Raw genomic sequence first — 20,826 nt, 5'->3', positions numbered from 1 at the left:
AGAGGGTGAGACAGGCATCAGTCCAGGCACCTGGCGGATCCAGACTTCACTGTCGTGATGACATGGTGCCTGGGCTGATTCCACTGACCTCAGCAAAGAGCGGACTTCAGACCGCGTTCTGATGAAAACGGGTCACAGGAGTGCATAACGAATTGCACTACTGTGGCCTTTAGGAGAATCTCAGGCTGGACTTCTCCTTTATATGATGTGTCGCACGTAAATTATGGGTCAACTGCAAGAAGGAGAGCGGACATGTGTCCCCTCTACCCAGCAGGGGGCAGGGCAGTGTGGTGTGCAGCATTCGGGTGGCAGCCTATGTGGCAGAATGCAATTTCTCGTTGCCATTGCGACCTGGCACTTGGAGTTTGTCAAGCCGTGTGTGTGTACACAGTTTTTTTTAATATATATATATATATATATATATATATATATATATATATATAATATATAATTTTCCATACTGTCCTTTGATTTACTAATTAAATTGGGTATAATAAACCTTATGGAACACAAGGATTGCTTCACTTAATTTAATTCCTTGTTTTACCTTCTTGAACATTCCAGCGACCTCTGACCTCTGCTGAAATGTTGTCTAAGCCAAACCTAGACATGGTCACAAACATTACTGGAGAATATAGTATAATAGCTCCTATATGCATTATCCATATCTAGGGAAAACCTCCAGTGTGTGTAAAAGATTTCTAATTGATGGTGAAGAAAGAATCTAATTTGATCACTACTATATTCTGTAGGTATGTAGCAGATCACATACCTGGCCATTAGGAATACCTAAATGGTAACCTTATGAATTGTATAAAATACTTGCAATGCGTTCTCCCTTTATATTCGCTGTTTAGTAATCCTTACAATAAAATGTGGAGCATCATTTCAGATTTTCCCAGGTTTAGAAAATCCAGTGTGTGTTTGTTTTTCTTTGGGCGTTACTAAGCATCTCTATTATATAACATTAATAATAGAGATTTTCTTTCTAGTGCCAAAGTTTTTTTTTTTTTTTATTCCATTCTTAGAAATGAAAAAGTCTAGCATTGAATAGGAAAAACAGATTCCAGTTATATGAACAGAGCAATCTGGAGATGGATAAAAAATGTGTTCTGCCGTACCTTCTGTCCTAAACAAACATGACTTGAAAAGTTACTATGTGGCAGCATCGTTAGTTATTCTGATGACAGTTTGATGGCCAGAGAATTGAGTACAAAGACTATTCCACTTTAACTTCTCTGTAAAGAAGCCTTTCCATCACTTACACTGACACGTGGGATTATGTCTGCTACTGACAAGACGTGTTTGTGTTTCACTGTGACCTGTTGCGTATGGTACGCTGCTGGTGACTTACCCAGGAATCCGTGGGCAGAAATACATTCTTTAGAAATATGTTTTCAGATTACTTTGAAACACACTGTGTAGTGCCCAAAAAGGTAATTTATCTAGATTTTGTAAAGTTATTTTTTTAATCAAAATATAAAACGGAGCTATGGACCCATAGTCTGGGAGTTCATGATATGGATATAGTTTAAGAAATGTAAACAATGAATTGTGGCTTTTCACTTTTTCATTTATTTAAGTAAACTTTAACAAAGTTTAGAGGTTCTTATTTTGGTACATTAGACATTCTATTGTTATACAATAAAAGTCACTAATATAGGACCACATATATATATCAACTACAGATGGCAGCCTTTTAAGATTCAAATCACTGGTTGAGAATATACATGACATATTTATTTTTTTGTGCAGCAGTAACAGACAAGAATAAGGGTAGTTCATAAAGCGTTCGTTATTTAAATACGTTCATTCTTTATTTTATCTTTGCATCAAAATATATAATTCATAAAATATGGAATTTGAATGTGGACATTTTTTTTTTTCCCACTATATGAAGTAAAAATTTGTAACTATTCAAAACCGTTTCATAATTTCTTTGTATTTGAAATGGCAATTTTTTTCTGCTTTCTGTACAAAGACCTCATATAAACACTTTTAACGCCAGCCAGAAAGTTGTGGTATTTTTAGGAAAAAAATGACTGTGATGCTTGTAAATTGACTTTTACATACAGAATACTGGCAGCAAACAAAATGCATATTGTATATTCAGCTACTCTGTGCAATTCACCTTTTTGTGAAATAATAATTAAAATCGGATTATGGAAATTCTCAAATGTATGATATTGAAAATGCCCAAAAAAAATACCACAAATGTTATGCCTCTGTGAAGTAATTGTATAGTATGCCTATGCGCGATACATTATCATAGTGTTTGGAAACGTAAACTCGGCTAGAGGTTCAGTGGAAGTTTACTTCAATATAATATATGGACTTCTGTAGAAAGAGAAAAAAATATATATATATGTATATATGTATATATAATATATATTATATTATTATTATATAGAACGGAGATACCAGCACTCAATCCAAATAGTGTGCCATATGAGTAATAAAATGAAAAATGTGTGTGTGTGTGTGTGTGTGTGTATGTATGTATGTATGTATGTATGTATGTGTATATATATATATATATAATGTGTGTGTGTGTGTGTACACTAAGTAGGGACTTTGTTCTAGAGATAATACATGTATATATGTATAGAGTAGCCTACAGTTTTACTATAGATATCATCCCTCTTGCACACGTATACATTATTTATCACTAATAAATTGTCAACGTTTCGATGAAGCTTGGTCCATCTTTCTCAAGATGTATTCAAAAAGTTGGACTGAGCTTCATGGAAATGTTGGCAATAAAAAAATATGTTGGTGCCTCTGTACTAGTTTTGTATTTTTTGGGAGGTGAGCACCTGGGCATTAACCTCAAATGTAAGAGTGCCATAGCTACCCTTGGGAATAAATACAGGTGCATCTCATAAAATTTGAATATCAAAAAGTAATTTTTTTTTTTTCAGTAATTCAATTCAAACCGTGAAACACATATATTTTATGTAGATGCGTTACACACAGAGTTCTATATTTCAAGCATTTCTTTCTTTTCATTTTAATGATTGTAGCTTACAGCTAGTGACAACCTAATATTCAGTACCTCAGAAAATTTTACCAATAAAAAAAGGATTTTTAATAAAGAAATGTTGGCTTACTGAAAAGCATGTCCATGTACAGTATAGTATGCACTCAATACTTGGTTGGGGCTTCTTTTGCATGAATTACTGCATCAATGTGGCGTGGTATGGAAGCGATCAGCCCGGGGCACTGCTGAGGTGTTATGGAAGCCCAGGTTGCTTTTATAACGACCTTCAGCTCGTCTGCATTGTTGTTTCTGGTGTCTCTCATCTTCCCCTTGACAATACCCCACAAATTCTCTATAGGGTTTTGGTCAGGCAATTTTGCTGGCCATTTAACCACTTGAGGACCGACTCCTTCACATATACGTCGGCAGAATGGCACGGCTGGGCACAAGCACGTACAGGTACGTCCTCTTTAAGTGTCCAGCCATGGGTCACGGTCCGAAGCTCCGTGACCGCGGACCCGATCGCCGCTGGAGTCCCGCGATCGGTCCCTGGAGCTGAAGAGTGGGGAGAGCTGTGTGTAAACACAGCTTCCCCGTTCTTCACTGTGGCGCCGTCATTGATCGTGTCATCCCTTTTATAGGGAAACACAATCAATGACGTCGCACGTACAGCCACACCCCCTACAGTTAGAAACACAAATGAGGTCACACTTAACCCCTTCAGCGCCCCCTTGTGGTTAACTCCCAAACTGCAATTGTAATTTTCACAGTAAACAATGCATTTTTAATGCATTTTTTGCTGTGAAAATGACAATGGTCCCAAAAATGTGTAGAAATTGTCCGAAGTGTCCGCCATAATGTCGCAGTCACGAAAAAAATCGCTGATCGCCGCCATTAGTAGTAAAAAAACAAAATTATAAAAATGCAATAAAACTATCCCCTATGTTGTAAACGCTATAAATTTTGCGCAAACCAATCGATAAACGCTTATTGCGATATTTTTTTTTTACAAAAATAGGTAGAAGAATACGTATCTGCCAAAACTGAGAAAAAAAATGTTTTTATATATTTAAAAAAAAAATAAAAACTGCAGAGGTGATCAAATACCACCAAAAGAAAGCTCTATTTGTGGGAAAAAAAGGACTCCAATTTTGTTTGGGAGCCACGTCGCACGACCGCGCAATTGTCAGTTCAAGCGACGCAGTGCCGAATCGCAAAAACTGGCCAGGTCCTTTTGCTGCCTAAAGGTCCGGGTCTTAAGTGGTTAAACAGTGATACCATGATCATTAAACTAGGTATTGGTACTTTTGGTAGTGTGGTCAGGTGCCAAGTCCTGCTGAAACCTGAAATCTACATCTCCATAAAGCTGGTCAGCAGAGAAAAGCATGAAGTGCTCTAGAATTTCCTGGTAAAGGGCTGCGCTGACTTTGGACTTGATAAAACACAGTGGACCAAAATCGACAGATGACAAGGCTGCCCAAATCATCACGGACTGTGGAAACTTCACACTGGACCTCATGCAATTTGGATTCTGTGCCTCTCCACTCTTCCTCCAGACTCTGGGACCTCGATTTCTAAAGGAAATGCCACATTTTCCACAGTCAGTGATGATTTTGGGGAGTCATGTCATCTTCTGGTGTTGGTCCATTGTGTTTTATCAAGTCCAAAGTCAGTGCAGCCCTCCACCAGGAAATTCTAGAGCACTTCATGCATGTACTAGCTGTTAACCTAGGATGTCGGTGAATGGAGAGTAAGAGCCGGTTCACACAGGGGTGGCACGACTTCGGGGGCGACTCGGCCAGGCGACATGAAGACGACATCTAAGGCGACTTGCAAAATGACTTCTGTATAGAAGTCAATGCAGGTCGCCCCGAGTCGCCCCCGAAGTAGTACAAGAACCTTTTTCTAAGTCGGAGCGACTTGCGTCGCTCCTATTAGAACGGTTCTATTCACTAGAATGGGACGCGACTTGTCAGGCGGCTGCATCGCCTGAAGAGTCGCCCCAGTGTGAACCGGGTCTAAGGCCTCATGCCCACTGCAGCTGGTAAATGAACATTTAAGAGCAGTTGGGAATTTTTTCAGCAACCTCTGAACTCTCCTGTATGTTATCGGTACATGTACACCGAGTCATTTATCGGCGTTTCCAGGCAGTTGAGTTCAGGAGAGAGAGATCAACAGCAGCTAATTGTCAAACAGTGGCTGCATGCTCTCAGATGCAGTTCTTGTTTGGGGATTCAGGTAGCTGCAGCAGCTGTCTGAGTACAATACCCAGCAGGGAACATTCCTCCGATTGAGAGAAATTAATCGGCCTGGGAGAAATCCACCTATGTATGGCTAGCCTGTAGAAGAAGCAGTTAAGTATTGAGCTCCTATCTGTCGGCTTGCTTTGTCCTCCAATCAGCATGTTCCTTGTGCTGCTTTTTTTTTTTCCTCTCCCAGTCTGTGTTCTGTTATTCTGTGACTGTAAGGGGCAGATACCGAGTCAAATTTTATTAGTTTTTACTGCTAGCAGCTCTATTATGTACGAAAACATACAGAACTGCACTAATGTGTATCTTTTATATCTTCTATAGTTTAGCTTTAACTTTGAAGTCTTGTCAGGTAAATATGTGTTCTTATTGGTTGTGCACTAATGTCATACCTCTTTTTCATATTGAAAAACTAAGGCTGCATTTGCAATAGCCTGCAAAGTAAAACTAGGGCCAACAGAAAGCAGTGTGATACATTTTTCAGCACATCGCACTGCTTACTTTACTTTTAGGCTTCATTTCCACTGGCGTTTTTACAGCCACGTTTCTGAGCGTTTTTTACAGCTTAAAAACGCCTGTCCATGTTATTCTATGGCTTCATTCCCACATAGGCGTTTTTGAGCTGCAAGTGGCATAGACGTTTTTGAGCTGTAAAAAAAAACGCGGGACCAGGGCGTTCTGAAGCTCCAGAGTAGAGCTGTAAAAACGCCAGACGTTAAAAAACGCGCGAAAATGCTCAAAAACGCGACCGCGGCATTTTTAAAGCTGCAGCTCACAAAAAAAAATTTTTTTTTTTTTTTTTTTTTTTTTTTTTTTACAAAATAAACATGGACAGGCGTTTTTAAGCTGTAAAAAAGGCTAACAACAGTGGCTGTAAAAACGCCAGTGGAAATGAAGCCTTATTTATTTTTTGAAGTGACAATTCATGTCATTGCATAGTGCATTGTGCTGCTGTTTGGTGACATGCAGTGCCATCTGTTGCAGTGGGGAAAGTTGCAGTAAAGCTGCATTTTTTTGCACATCACATCAGTGTTGCAGACAGGGCACATGCAGAACAGTTTTTTTTTTTTTTTGCTATGTGCACTGCCAGTGCAAGAAAACTGCAGGTCACCGCAAATAGTGTAAATGAGTCCAAAGGCTTGGTTTACATCTATGCATGTTGCTTTTGATCTTCGATTTAATGCTTTTTTTTTTTATCACCATTTTGCCACGATTTGTAGGGTCATTCTATTTTTTTTGGGGGGGGGGGGAGGTATAAAAACGCAAATCATGGCAAAATTGCAGTAAAAACACACTACATGCTTTTCTGAAGCTTCGCCATTTAAGTATATTGAATCAAAAAAGCACGGTTTTGCATTTAAAAAAATCCTTGACCTTTTCCAAAAATGCTGAGGCAATGCATTGATGTGAACATGTTTCATATCAACCCATGTAAAAAAAAAAATGTCCAGCGTTTCTGCAAAAAACATGAAAGAAAATTCATTGGTGAGAACGGAGCCTAATGTCGCGTAAACACGACCGTTTTTCATGATGGGAAAAAATTCAATTTTTTTTAATTAGTCATTAAAAATGATCGTGTGTAGGCTCCAGAGCATTTTTCTCAATGAGAATGAGAAAAATGAGCATTAAAAATTTAGAACATGCTCTATTTTTTTCTCATTGTTTTTCATGTCATCGCTTTTCTCGTTGTGAAAAACGGTGGTGTGTAGGCTTTAACGTCAGGGAAAAAACACGCATGCTCAGAAGCAAGTTATGAGAAGGAAAATTCGCATAATCAGCCCAAAGGGTGGCGCCATTCGACTGGAAATTCGATTTATAGTGCCTTCGTACGTGTTGTACGTCACCGCGCTTTGCTCGAGCATTTTTTTTTTTTCACGATCGTGTGTATGCAAGGCAGGCTTGACAAGAATCACGCCGAGAAAAACGTGGCATTAGAGTTTTATATTAAAGCCGAGTACAAAAAACTTATCAGTGGTCAATCGGAGATCAATTCCACTCCCTAAAAAGCCAACCCCTTCATGCCGACTTTCTCTTATACAGCCCAAGGTTTTGTGAATGGCCAGAAGGAGAGTGAGGCAAAGACATGACCATAGCACTGCGGTCAGAGACCTGCACCACTTGCAGCAGAGTGGGCTTCTGCTGTACTCCCCTTCCCTCCTGCCTATAACTAATAAACAAGGTTTGCTTAAAGTAGGAGAAAATCGGCATGACAGTGTTGGCCTTTTAGGGGAACAAAATATATAATTGATTTAACACAATTAAATTTTTGTACCTGAAGGTGAGCTTTAACTTGCTATACCAATACAGACTTTTTTTTTTTTTTGGTCTTATCCCTGGACTGCAGCAATAATGTAATCATAGTTCAAGAGTTGCATATGGCTACCCTAAGCAATTAATTTAACTTCATTTCTGGAACTGACTACTTCCAGCCTTTTCCCCTCTGGGTGTTTGTATTCTTAAGAAGCTTAGCAGTGAAACTTTCACTAAATTCCAGCTATGGCCTGTGTAAATATGACACGGAGAGGTTTTTCTAATGAGAGTGTCTAGAGAGCTGTAGTATACATTAAACAATTAACCTTATTTCACCTTTTATCAGCCAAGTACAGTAAAAGCAAGACCGATCTGTTTCTGGTTGGGGATTGCTACATTTTGCATAGCGTTCTCAGTAAAGCCATAAGATTTTTTTTTTACCTTAAATGCGTTCTATGCAATAAAGTAAACATTCCTTCTGTGCTGCAGGACCCCTGCCCCCCCCCCCATACTTATCTGAGCCCGATCTTGATCCAGCACTGTGCAAGAGAGCAGCGGCTCCCTGCTGCCCCCCCCCCCCCTCCTCGCTGCTGCCAATCAAATGCTGTAACCAGGAAGTGGGGGGTGGGGCCAGTGTCAATACACAGACAGGGTGGCTCAGGAGTGAGCCTGCACTAGTGCTCTCATAGAACATGGCCTTCTATGATGCACTCGCTGAAGAAGAGGAACCTGGGGGGAGACATCAAAAGAATAGGATTGGGGCTGTTCTGTGCAAAACTGTTGCACAGAGCAGGTAAGTATGACATGTTTGTTTTAATCACAAAAATCCAGAGATGATGATGTCACTTTAACCACTTCAGTTCCAGAAGGTTTACCCCCTTCATGACCAGGTCATGTTTTGTGATGCGGCACTGCGTTACTTTAACCCTTTCGCTGCCAGGCTATGTGCTCCATTTTTTTCAATTTTTCCATAGCTTTTTTATGTTTCCCTTACAGCTTTCAGAGTTTGTTAAAGCACATGATCAGTAGATTACAAATAAGGTGCTACTGATTTTCAGGGCACAATGATATTTGCGCAAGTGTTTATCAAAACAATATTTTTGTTAAAATACACTAAAATCATTATTGGCAGATAAAAACGCAGCACATTGTTACAAAAATCTTACTAAATATAAAAGCTTAGCCTGTATTGCGTTAATAAATGACAAATATTTGTAATTTTTTATTTTTTTTGCAAAATGTTAAAAAAATTAAGTACGAAAAAATGTAAATAACCACATTTCTCTAAAAAGGTTTTCATTGTTCCCTTACAGCTTTTAGAGTTTGTTAAAGACCCCACAAACCATATATTTTCTGAAAGCATAGGATCAGTAGAATAAAAAGAAGTTGCTTCTGATTTTTAAGGCCCTACAATATTTTCGCAAATGTTTACCAAAGCAATATGTTCGCTAAAAATACACTAAAATCATTTTTGGCAGATGCAAACACAGCACATTTTTTCAAAATGCCTGCTAAATTCCTACTAAATACAACAGCTTAACCTGTATTGAGTTAATAAATTAACAAATATTTGTACATTTTAAATTGCGCCTATTTGAGAAATCGTGAAAATCGGACGTACGCTATTGAAAAATCTGGAGGCTTTCATTTTTCACTTGGCTTTCAGAATTTGTAAATGACCTCCCAAACCATACATTTTCTAAAAGCATATGGCCAGTAGAATAAAAAGATGCTACTGGTTTTTAAGGCACCGCAATATTTGCGCAAATGTTTATCAGAACAATATTCTTGCTAAAAATACACTAGAATCATTACTAGTAGATTCGTACACGACAAAATGTACAAAATTCCTGCTAAATTCCTAGTAAATATAAAAGTTAAAACTGTATTGAGTTAATAAATAACAAATACATTTTAAATTGCACCTTTTTGTTAAATGGTGAAAACTGAAGGTACGCTAAACTGTAAATCACAACAATTTACTCTAAAAATCCATAGGTTACTATTTTTCACTTACAGCTTTCAGAATTTGAAAAGAACCCTCAAACTAGACATTTTCTGAAAGTGCATGACCTGTAGAACAAAAAAAGTGCTACTGAGTGCCCCGCAATAATTGAGAAAATGTTCTTCATATGGCTTTTTTCACCAAAAAATACACTAAAATCATTAATGGTACACATAAACACAATGTGACTTACAAAATTCCTGCTACATTACTACTAAAGCATCGTTCACATGTGGCATACTCAAGTGTATGCCCATGGAGGGCCAGGTTTACCTGCACAGGAATGCACAGGTGTTCTGTGCATCCCCTTACAGGATGCATAGGCTGCACAGACATAGCTGCTGTTCCCAATCTGACATCGGTGTGGGTACATGACCCGAACGCAGATAGTGTGAGCTCAGGGACATGCATGCGGACCTACATGGATGTAAAATTGGGAGCAACGGTTCTATTCGTGCATTGGCTGAATCCCAAATTACATCAATGGGACGGCCTGCACAGAGATGAAGGGAACAGCTGTGCATCCCTATAAAGGTATGCTGTGCATGCCCTGTGTGAACAAAGCCTTAGGCCCCTTTAACACAAGCAGACCGATCGGGTCTGCCTGTCAAATTTTCAGATGGGCCCAATCAGACCACCCATTGTTCTCTATGAAGAGGCTGATGTAAATGGACATGTGTCCATTTACACCCGCCTGCATCTGATCCAGTCCAGTCTGCTAAAAACAGATGGATGGCTATTCCATTCCCCATCCATTCATGTGACAGAGGTCTTACCAGGAGTGGCCAGTCCATTAGGGGCGCCGCCCCCAGCAGGGCACCGGACTAATACGTTTGTATGAGTTTTTTTTTTTTTTTGTCAAGCCATATGATTAGAACTTGAGGCTCTAATTGGCTTGAAAATGGCTGGGCTCGGGGCACAGAGTATTGCACCTGCCTACTTGGGACAATTCTCCTGATGAAGGGTTAGTGTGGGAGAACAGGGGGGCGTCGCCGTGGAGTGGCTTAGTGCGGGCGGACCTGTGGGGGGGGGGGGTTTGCTGTCCCCAAAAAAAGTCTTACTTTTTTTTTTTTATATGGATTCTTTTTTTTGCATTTTTTTTTCTTTTTGAAGTGGGGAGGGAGGTGTCTTTGCTGAGATATCAGAGGTCTAAACAGACCCCCATATCTTTGTCTAAAAAAAAAAGTCCCTTTCTCTGCAGCACTTTAGTTGAACGAATAAGGAGTCTGTATAGAGATTCCTAATTCATTCATAAAATGACAGTCTGATACATAGTAACACTCGTGGTTTACTATGATCAGCTGTCAGTGGGACATCTAGCAGAGATCTCTACTGATCGCTGCCCGCGCCCACTCTACTACGGGGGGGCCCAAACTTCACCCGCACCACTACCCCCCCCCCGCATGGATCGGGGGTGCGGGGGCATTACGAGGGTGATCTGAGTGATGGGGGGGGACACGCATCTGGAGGTCCCATGCAGCACCTGAAGCCGGCGGTAGCGGCAGAGGAGGGATGACAGTAGCTGCGGGGATCAGGCTTGCGGGGGGGGTTGGATTGGGTGGAGGGGGGTAATCCGTGCTGGGGAAAGGGGGGGGGGTGAAGGGAATAATAAAGGAGAGTGGGGTGAGTAGTTTTAGGTGAAAGTTGGCAGCGAGAGGTGGAGAGGCTTGGGGACAGGGAAGCAGCGGCATGGGTAGTGGGGTGATTACATTTGGGTTTATTAATTCTCTGATCAGTGTTATAGAATTCTGCTGAACAATTCTGATATAAGTTTATGGTCATTGAAGTGTACGGACCCGGCAGTGAAAAGGTTAACTGTTAATTGCATGGACGTGCAAAGCTGTAACCAATGTCCTTTTTTCCATAAATAGAGCTTTCTTTTGGTGGGGGGGGGGGGGGGGTTGCGCTATAAACAAAAAAGACCATCATTTTTGAGGGGAAAGGAAAAACAATATTTTCTACTTTCGGCTATAAAACATTTCCAATAAAAAAAATCGAATTTCTTCATCAATTTAGGGCAACATGTATTCTGCTACAAATATTTGGTAAAAAAAAATCCCAATAAGCGTATATTGATTGGTTTGTGCAAAGGTTATAGTTGGCTACAAACTATGGGATATTATAGTGGGACTGCAATATTGCCACAGACAAATTGGACACCTGACACTTTTTGGGTTCTTAAAAAAAAATGCATGGTTACTGTACTTATGACACTGGCTGGGAAAAGGTTAACATCAGGGGCGATCAAAGAGATAAATGTGTTCCCTGGGTGTGCTTACTAGCTGGCGGGAGGTGCTTTGACTGGGGGAATGTAAAGATCCATTTCCCTGCTTAGCAGGAACACAGGATCAGCGCACTCCCCTCTCTGAACAACAGTCTGCCTTGTTTACATAGGCAGACTGCCGTTCTGCCTTTCTCCTGAACGATCAGCTGGTCCCGGCAAACTTAACGTCCACTGGACCCGCTGCTTGGCTCCCGCGTGTCCCGTGTCCAATCACAGCAGGGAAGTGGGTGGTGCACGCCCCAGACCCGGAGGTGTCAGGTCACGTACTAGGTGATCTGGCACAGAGGGGACACCCTGCCACAGTAAATGTACATGGGGCAGCCGCTAAGCAGTTGGAGAACCCAACACCTTCCAACAACAAAAATGTGAAAGCGGAAGAATTCGATTTTTTTTTTTTTTTTTCATAGACATTTCGATTTTTCTGGTAAATTGGCTGGGCAGGTTATCAGGTGGTCTGGTCATGTGAAGGGCTACATCAGCTAGGGTATAGAAACCCATGCTGAAGTGTAGGACCCAGGGACTGAGATGTTGGTCACATTTAACTTTTTAATCTGGAAGCCATCTACCACGCATCCAAGTGGGCCCCCCCTCCCCATTCCAATGATTCACCAGTGTGGGAGATTGACACTAGGGTCACCAGAAACCTGGCAGCTTGGATACAGACCCTGGCCAGAGATCGCAACAAAGTTGGCAGCACCAATCTGTTAGTGGGAATAAGTGTGCAAGGCTGTCATTTAGGATATTTTCTTTACCAGTATTCTTGCTGTTTTGATCTTCTATTTTTTGTTTTATTGGTACAGTTTCTCAGCCTCACAAAATGCTGAGTATAGTTTTAGGTTTTAGATCACACATAATTTGAGAATTTTTTTCTGTTTACTGTATGCTATACTTTGGATAGTTTTTGTTTTTTTAACTTGGACAGTGTCTTAGTAGTTGGCTGTTGGTGTCATGGAGGTAAGTTGCCACGCAGGTAAAAGCATAATGAAACATAATTACCGTATTTATCGCGGTATAACGCGCTCCCGCGTATACCGCGCACCCCTAAAGTTGCCCCCGAAATTCCTGTAAAAAAAATTGTTATATGATTTTATTACTTACAGTTTTGGTGTCTTCCCAGCGTCCATCGTCCAGTCCGGCGTCCGTCTGCGGCCTCGGTGGTGTCCTCCCGGCTTCTCCAGCGCGCGCCTCAAGTCGAGTCCCCGCTTCCCGCGCTCAGTTCGAACGCCTCAGCCGACATATACCGAGTGCAGTACATTCGGCAAGGCTCGGCTTCACTCGCGCTCACGCTCTGTGACGTTTATGCGTGAGCACGAGCGAAGCCTAGCCGAATGTACCCAAGTTTACTGCACTCGGTATATGTCGGCGCAGGAATTCAAACTGAGCGCGGGAAGCGGCTATCGGCGTATATTGCGCACCCACGATTTTCCCCTTATTTTAAGGGGAAAATAGTGCGCGATATACGCCGATAAATACGGGTAATATGATTTTATAGTACACTTAGATGGTGGCACCCCCTGTCCTGTTCTTAAAATAATTACTTTTTATAAAGCAGATATATACTCAAAAAAAAGGGGGGGGTGGGTAACTATAAGTAGTTTATAGTATAAAATCATTATATTTGTCCTGTTCTAGTTTTGCTGGTTAACCTTATTTAGAACAATTAATTTAGTACTTTCTGGTCCCCAGCTGTTTAATGTACATAGATGTTTCAATAATGTTTCTGCACACTTGGCACTTAACACAGTAAAAGCTCAAAATGATATGTTGCTACTATGATCGCTTTTCAGGTGCCTTGAAAATACACATGAGATTTTACTTTGAGTGAACAGTTTGACTTTTTCCTCCTCTGTGTGTATTTTTTTTTTTTTTTTTGCCTTTTTAATAGATCATTAGATTAAGATTTGAGTTCTTTGGAAATAAATGTAGTTACCATTTCATTATTTGCTAAGCAACCCATAATCCCTGCCTAAGCCTCATCTGCATTTTGCAGTTTGCAGAGAAAGCAGGCGATGGCTGAATGCAGGCTTCCTTTGGGAATACAGCGAATGTAATGAGCTTGATAGTCTGGTGGGCTCAATAAATCAAATAAAGGAAAACATTTCTCATTTCTGAATAAAAGCATTTATCACCCCGTGTTTATTCATTCATGGTCACAAGATTGATTGGCTGCTTGTATCATGGATATATACCAAAGCATTTATTTTTATTTATTTAATTTTTTTTCTGTCCCCTCCCTCCTTCTCTTTTCAGTGGGCAAGTTGAGGAAGCAATGGCTGAAGGACAGCATTTCAGATGTCGGAATCGGCATGCTCCAGTCGGTCAAGAACTACGTGGATCCCAACAACATCTTCGGCAACCGAAACCTTTTATAAACGCGGCTATCTGTAATTCCATTTTTGCGTCCAGATGTTTTATTACTGTACAGTTATCCCACTATAACAGCACGGTCAGGACAGGCTTGACGAGGCAGAGCTGAAACGTGATGAAGTCAGAGAGAGCGATAAAAACAAATTCTTTGTCGATCAAATGTCCTTTTGTTGCGATAAATTGTTAAGGAGCAGTCTTGCTAATAATTGGGCTTGGCAGTCAGTATTAAGGGGGACAGCTGTGCTTTGCCGACTGCTCCTGACCCTCCAGACATATGTTACATTAACGTGCCCTCGCTTGTCGGGGTTTGAAAATTCACTTTGTCTCAGCCATGCTCTAACCGAAAATGCATAGCATGCTGCTTTTTATAGCAAAATGGCAATTTCTTAAACTAGTCAGGCAAGACGTTGATTTATCGGGATCGGTTTTTCAGGCCATGGCCAGTGCTAGGGGTAAACGGTTTACTTTCTAACCAATTCAGACTAACTCTGTTATGGTAAAATTAAAAGCCATCTGTATACCAGACAGAATTGTTGACTATTAAGATAATACATAAAGCGGCGGACTTTATTTAGGAAGTGTTTTGCTACAAGAATACAGATTATAATGAAATGGGCTAAAAAGTCATTCGCTAAAAATGAAATGTAGCTTTCATTTCGTAACGCGGAGGTTCATTTACCTGTCATCACATTCACTGCAAGTCCAAAAATAAGGAGTTTGAATATCCCTCATTGTGGGGTAGTGGGTGGAGGCATGCAAATTATTCCTGTACAGCCCAGTAGTCAAGTGTGCATCCATTGCCACTAGATCATCGCATTTCTACCATTTATCCAGCTTGAATAAAGCAGAAATATGGCTCTATATTTAGGCTGTAGCTGTGGTGTAAAGCAATGGTTTTGGATGCAGAATTGGCTACAGAGACATGAGAGCATAGTTTTGCATTTAAAGGGTAACTCCACCTTTCGTGGGGAAAAAATAGCAAAAAATATAGCATATATAATTGCTACACAAGTCCTATTGTAATTCGATGTTATTAAAAAGTACCTTTCCTTTTCAATCTGCAGCGTTGTTATTTTCTGTAATATACCTGGAGGTGTTCTGTACACAGATGGTGTAGAACGCCCCGCAGGATTGTCATTTCCTGCTCGTGTGATTGGCTTAATGATTTTCCCCACAAGTCTGCAGTAAGATCAAAGTCAAATTTTGAGCATCCCCTGCAACACATTTTTTATTTTTGGTGAAACACTCTGAAAGGGAAATCCTGACTAAAGGGTAGCAGGCTCTGCTATTTTCCGCATGAGAACCCTGCAGGTGCAGCAGCTGATTGATAATTCTACAGTCCCTCCCATTCCTTTACTTAGCCCTTTTTTTTTTTTTCTCAACAAAAGTGGAGTTACTCTTTAAGGCATTGCTGCACTTTGAGTCTAAGTTCACATATGTGCAGGTGTGTACATGCGTATGCACGGCAGCCTGTTCATTTGAATGGGCTGCTGTACCTGTAGGAAATGCAGGGAAGAAGACACCAATCCCCTTTTTTTAAATGCACAACAAAAAAACGCATGGTACATCAACATGTAAAAATTCTTCCTATTTTGTAATGTGTATTGGCACCCCTGTGCATGTGCTAGTGAGCAGCTTGTTTTGCATGTGGGTTGTGAACGCGTGCGATTTACAAACGCGTTTTCGACCCGCACATATGTGAACATAGTCCATGATACTGTAAAGTGTGTCTGAAAGACATTCATTTGTGTTGCTAATAGCAACCAATGAAGGTCTTCTGTTTGTAACCAAACTTTTTATTTTCTAACTTAGAATTTTAAATGTAGGCATTCTCTTTTACATATCTGATAAATAACACCCAATATTTTCAATAACATCATTGTAAAAGTGGTGATATTGATGAAAGTATCAAAATAAGGTCTGTTTGTATTGGTTGGTAGAGTCACGGGCAAGTGAATACACCTAGGATTGCTCCTCTTTTTGGCACTTGCTTTTACCATGTATTTGTGACATAATGACAATGCATTGACGATGTTTAGAATTTTTACATTCAAAGTTTTTAATATATACAGTGTATGCTACACTGATGGCAACAGACCTTGGTTCAATGCATACTACAGATGTTCAAACCTGCATGTTATTCCTTCTGAAGACCTACCTAAACAATCGAATCAATTTACATCCAATCAGGCAGACCCTTGTACTATGTACTTGTTGGTAAAGCCAAAGGAGATTTGTATTATCAATTTGTAATGTGTTATTAACTTAAGGCCCCTTTCACATGGCAAGACCGATGGGGTCCACCTGTCAGTTTTTTTTTTTTTTAGGTTGACCCAATTGTACCATCCATTGCCTTCTATAGAGCGGTGGATGTCAGTGGACATGTGTCCGTTTACACCTTCCAACATCAGATCCTATCCACTAAAAACAGAATGAGGGATTCAATCCCCATCCGTCTGACAGTTCGGATGATAGTCTAATGTAAACATACAGGCAGTCCGTTTACATCTGACCACCTATAGAGGAAAGCAGGCTGTCCGTGTCCACTCTGCATAAATGGAGGGAACATGGACCTGTCAATCCGCCTGCTCAGCGGGGGATCAGTGGATAGATCCTCTGCTGAGCAAGTGCATCCACGGGCGGAGTCCGCCAGTGTGCGAGAGCCCTTAGATGGCCTAGATGTTGAAGGCAATCTGTCACAAATCTAGATTAAATGATGGAATTTTTCATTCTTCGACTTGCGAGCCTCATGCTATTCCTGAGATGCTGGCATCGTATGTAGTGAAGTTAGAAAGCACAGACACTGCTCCAGATCTGTTATCAGCATGCAAGACGTAGATTGAACAATAAGCTAAAGGAAAAAGTTGTAGCAGGTTTTGAAGTGATTTTAGTTTTTAAAGTTAAATTGCTGTAAGACCTGTCTCCTCTAGCCAGCAGTAGGATTTGGGGGGGGGGGGGGGACTTGGGGGCTTAGTGATGGCATAGCTCAAGCACTGGCCCTAGAAATAAAAGCAAATGTGGGAGGTAAAAGGTCACCGGTGATGCTCTGCAGAAAATGTGCTTCCAGTGTCAGTAAGCATTGTGCAGGCATTAAAGCTAAACTCTATATAAGCAGTTCGGTACAGTCAGGGGGAGGCTCGTTTTATTTTTATATATATATATATATATATATATATATATATATATATATATATATATATATATATATATAATACATTTTATTTTTTATTTTTTTATGGCAAATACAGTATATACAGCCATGCACACATTGTTTTCACAATGTTCTTGTGTTCCAGACACACCTGCCAGATAACACCAGATCCTTTAAGACGATGTATCAGTACACAGCCCACCCTGCTTATTTTTAAGAGGAGGAATAGTGGGGCACAAATGACTGCAGTAAGATCTAATTGACTCCCAGTGTTGCTGCTTTCTTCTCTCCCCCTAGCCCTGCTCTGCAGTTGATTTCGGGAAGCTTAAAACATTTTAGAAGTCCAGGTAATGATTTTTCATGTTCAGGTGCACACACCAAGTTCCCCATTCTGACACCTGTGTGCACAGAGCCTTAAAAAAATATGTTTAAATGTTTATAGATGATCTGGATCTAAAATGATCCTGTTATAGCAAAGCGGAGGACTTCAAATTTGATTTTAGCTTACAAGTTTGAGAAATTTTCCATGACCGAAGAGCTGCATAGTGAGAAATGGGTTAGCTATTTTCAGGACGCTCTCAATACATCTCCTCCCTTTACAATCCGCTGCCTGGCACTCGGGCAGCCTTCTGTACTGTTCAGTGGTACAGGGTTTTCATAATGTGTGGCTAGGATGCACAAAACGGCTGGTCCTCATTTCCTTGTCAGAGGGTGGCAGCTGCTCTGTGCTGGAGCATCCCTACCGAGACAACAAAGTCTGATTCTTGGAAGTGTCTGCAGAAACAGCTGTTCACTCTGCCTCCTAGTAGACTGTCTCCCGGGAGAGCAAACACATTAACACCATCATGCTTTAAAGCAGAACTCCGGTACAAAATCACCAGTAAGTCTGCATAACCTGTTATCTGAATTTTTTCTTATATATTTGATTTCATTTGAGCTGCAGCAGTACTGGCATATTGACGTTATCTATGCATATCTGCTTATGTTGATTGGGCGTTCCCCTTTAGAAAAGTCTCACTGTTTGATATTTTCACCATCCATTCCAGTAAAATTGAATATTTAAAGGGGACTGCAAACAAAACCTAAAGAAAAACTATTTGCGGCTGTGTGTTTTTTGGTTTAGGTTGTACTATTGGAAAAAGTCAAATGCATCTAATAAATAAAATTTAAAAAATCCCACTAACATGCAACGTACAGTCTCAATACCCACCTCCCCATATGCTTTAATAAATAACACTGTTAGACACATTTTCACCAAAGTTTTGAAAAATTGCAGGTAACATACCAAAATCAAGTGTTTTAAATACATACTTACTTTCCTTAAATTTTATATTTTCTTCGTTTACAATGTGCCTTTCTAGAAAATGAGTGTGCTAGAAAATTTGACTACGCCAGGAAGTTTTTCCGATTTCCTAGCACAGCCCCCTGCCTCCTTGCACATCACAGCCCTCTCCTCTTTTAGGTGTGTCTAATTACTGTATGTGATGGCCCAGCTCCTCTGCCATTCCTTTTGCACCCCTACAGAACCTTTATTATAGTTGCCAGAAGAGGAGTGTAAGGAAATGCTATAGACTGAGTGTACTTTGACGGCTTTGAGACTGCTGACATCACACCCAAGTGGGGGGTATTTTGGATGTCTAAACAAGAGAGGCTTTTGCAGGTAAATATTGTGCACATATAACCTTATGGGAAGGTGGTTGCTAAAATGAACGGTCTGATGACAGGGTCTTCTGCTCAGGTATTGCTGCAGCTCACATGAAAATACAGTGCACATGACCTGAGATTGTGATTTTACTGGCAAATGTTGCCCTGATAGTAGTTCTTCTGTTTAGTGTCACTTGCCTGGTGACGTCTCAGAAAAATGACGTGGCGTCGTGTACCCATGGTTTTCGGTTAACTGTGCTTTTCCATAGACTTTTATTAGATCAAGCATTTTTGGTATGTTTTCTAAAAGCGAACCAAAGTTGCAGCATGCAGAATTTTCGTGCGCATTTAGAAAATGCACTAAAGCACCCTAATAGAAGTCATGGGAAAGCATGGATAACCCGCTTAAAAACTATGGGTACCTTGTGCTGCACCCACGCTGCAGCTAAACCGCTGCATGACAGTGTGAAAGCGCTTAATCTGGGCGACCAGCTGCAAAATGTTTATAGACGCCAATGCTAAACTTTATTAGATGCAAGTAATTTCAGCTAATTTCTTTTTAATAATCTTTTTTATACGTGTATACCTTTTTTCTCAGTGTTGGTGCACTACTCTCTGCCCTATTGCCATACAATTATGATAGACTCTCACATGTAAGCCTGTTCTCAACATTAAAGTCCTGCTCTGAACAATGATATCTAAACAGGTCACCCATTTATGGTCCCCGTAGGGGACAGAGCAGCAAAAGTTTTTTAGTCTATAAAAGCATATCTAGTGATACACTGCAGATGTTTTTATTGTACAGCAGAAAATGCGATACTGCAAGTAAACTTGCCTAATGGCACATATGCATCCATATTATCCAATTTCCACATTGCTGCTGTCTGTTGAACAGCTGGAAAATGAACACACTTATGAAGAAACTTGGTCTTGTTGCTATGCCGCCATCTTTTTATGAGAACTTCATTTACTGCATTGACATTTTCCAGCTCTCGGCGTTTACGAACAGTGAAGCGCATATAACTGAAATAAGAAGGTAAAAATATGTCAGCTGTTAGAAGCAGGGAATGATACAGCTGCCATCTTTCCATAAGAGCATACATAGATTTGTAGCACACTATATCGCTGCTCCAGGTGGGTTCACCAGCCCAGCTTGTATGCTACACAATATGGAAGAAGAAAAATCTGGATGGCTGCACACCAACGATCCACTTTTATGAAACTATTAAGACCAAACTGACAGATGGTACAGGTACAGTAAAGCACTGACAGGTAAACGCGTTTTAGGCTAAAATCAGCGCTTTTTCACAAATAAGGCCCGATTTTAGCCTGACAAACGTTTACCTGTCAGTCCTTTACTGTACCTATACCATCTGTCATTTTGGCTCAATGGTCTAATAAAGGTGGATTGTGGTGTGCATCCATCTGGATTTTTCTTGTTCCATGGCATACATAGATTTTTTAGAAAGATCAGGTACCTTGCACCCTTAGTCTAGCCTTGCATGTAGCCCACAGGCTGAACAAGAGAAATCTAAGATTCCTTCATCCACGCTCTGCAGAATGGATGAAGGAATGTCCCCTGCTGCCTACTGTATACTGACAGCCAACACCTGTGATGGGAAGAATACCCAAACAGTTAATGCATCTGTTTGGATACAGTCACTGTTCATATGGCAATTTTCCACACAGCCTCTTCAACAAAACTGCAATTTTTGGTGCCAATAAGGCCACCCCCAGCTTTTGTTTTGGCAAATTCAAGAGGAATCTCCTGAAATGTATGCTATTTAGAGTGGCAAAGAGCTCAGGTGACTTCAGATCCTAGTCTGAATCCACGTGAGTGAGTGAGCCTGGAAGTTGTCACTGTACTAGGCCAATCCTAAGTGGCCATGGCATTGT

At 40.6% G+C, this 20,826-nt stretch overlaps 1 protein-coding gene across 1 annotated transcript in view; it reads left to right on the top strand.

Moving 5' to 3' along the window:
- Positions 1 to 15,192, top strand: part of AGPS (alkylglycerone phosphate synthase) — a 287,284-nt gene extending 272,092 nt beyond the window's left edge. Inside the window, exon 20 of the mRNA XM_040357672.1 lies at positions 14,019 to 15,192. Coding sequence (XP_040213606.1) covers positions 14,019 to 14,140 — 122 coding nt within the window. The 3' untranslated portion in view covers positions 14,141 to 15,192. The remainder of the gene's footprint in view (positions 1 to 14,018) is intronic.
- Positions 15,193 to 20,826: the final 5,634 nt, after the last annotated feature.

This window comes from Rana temporaria, chromosome 6 (assembly GCF_905171775.1).
Source record: "Rana temporaria chromosome 6, aRanTem1.1, whole genome shotgun sequence".
NCBI classification, from domain to species: Eukaryota; Metazoa; Chordata; class Amphibia; order Anura; family Ranidae; genus Rana; species Rana temporaria.
The sequence above is the reverse complement of the archived record's forward strand: the minus strand, read 5'-3'. Positions and strand labels throughout refer to the sequence as shown.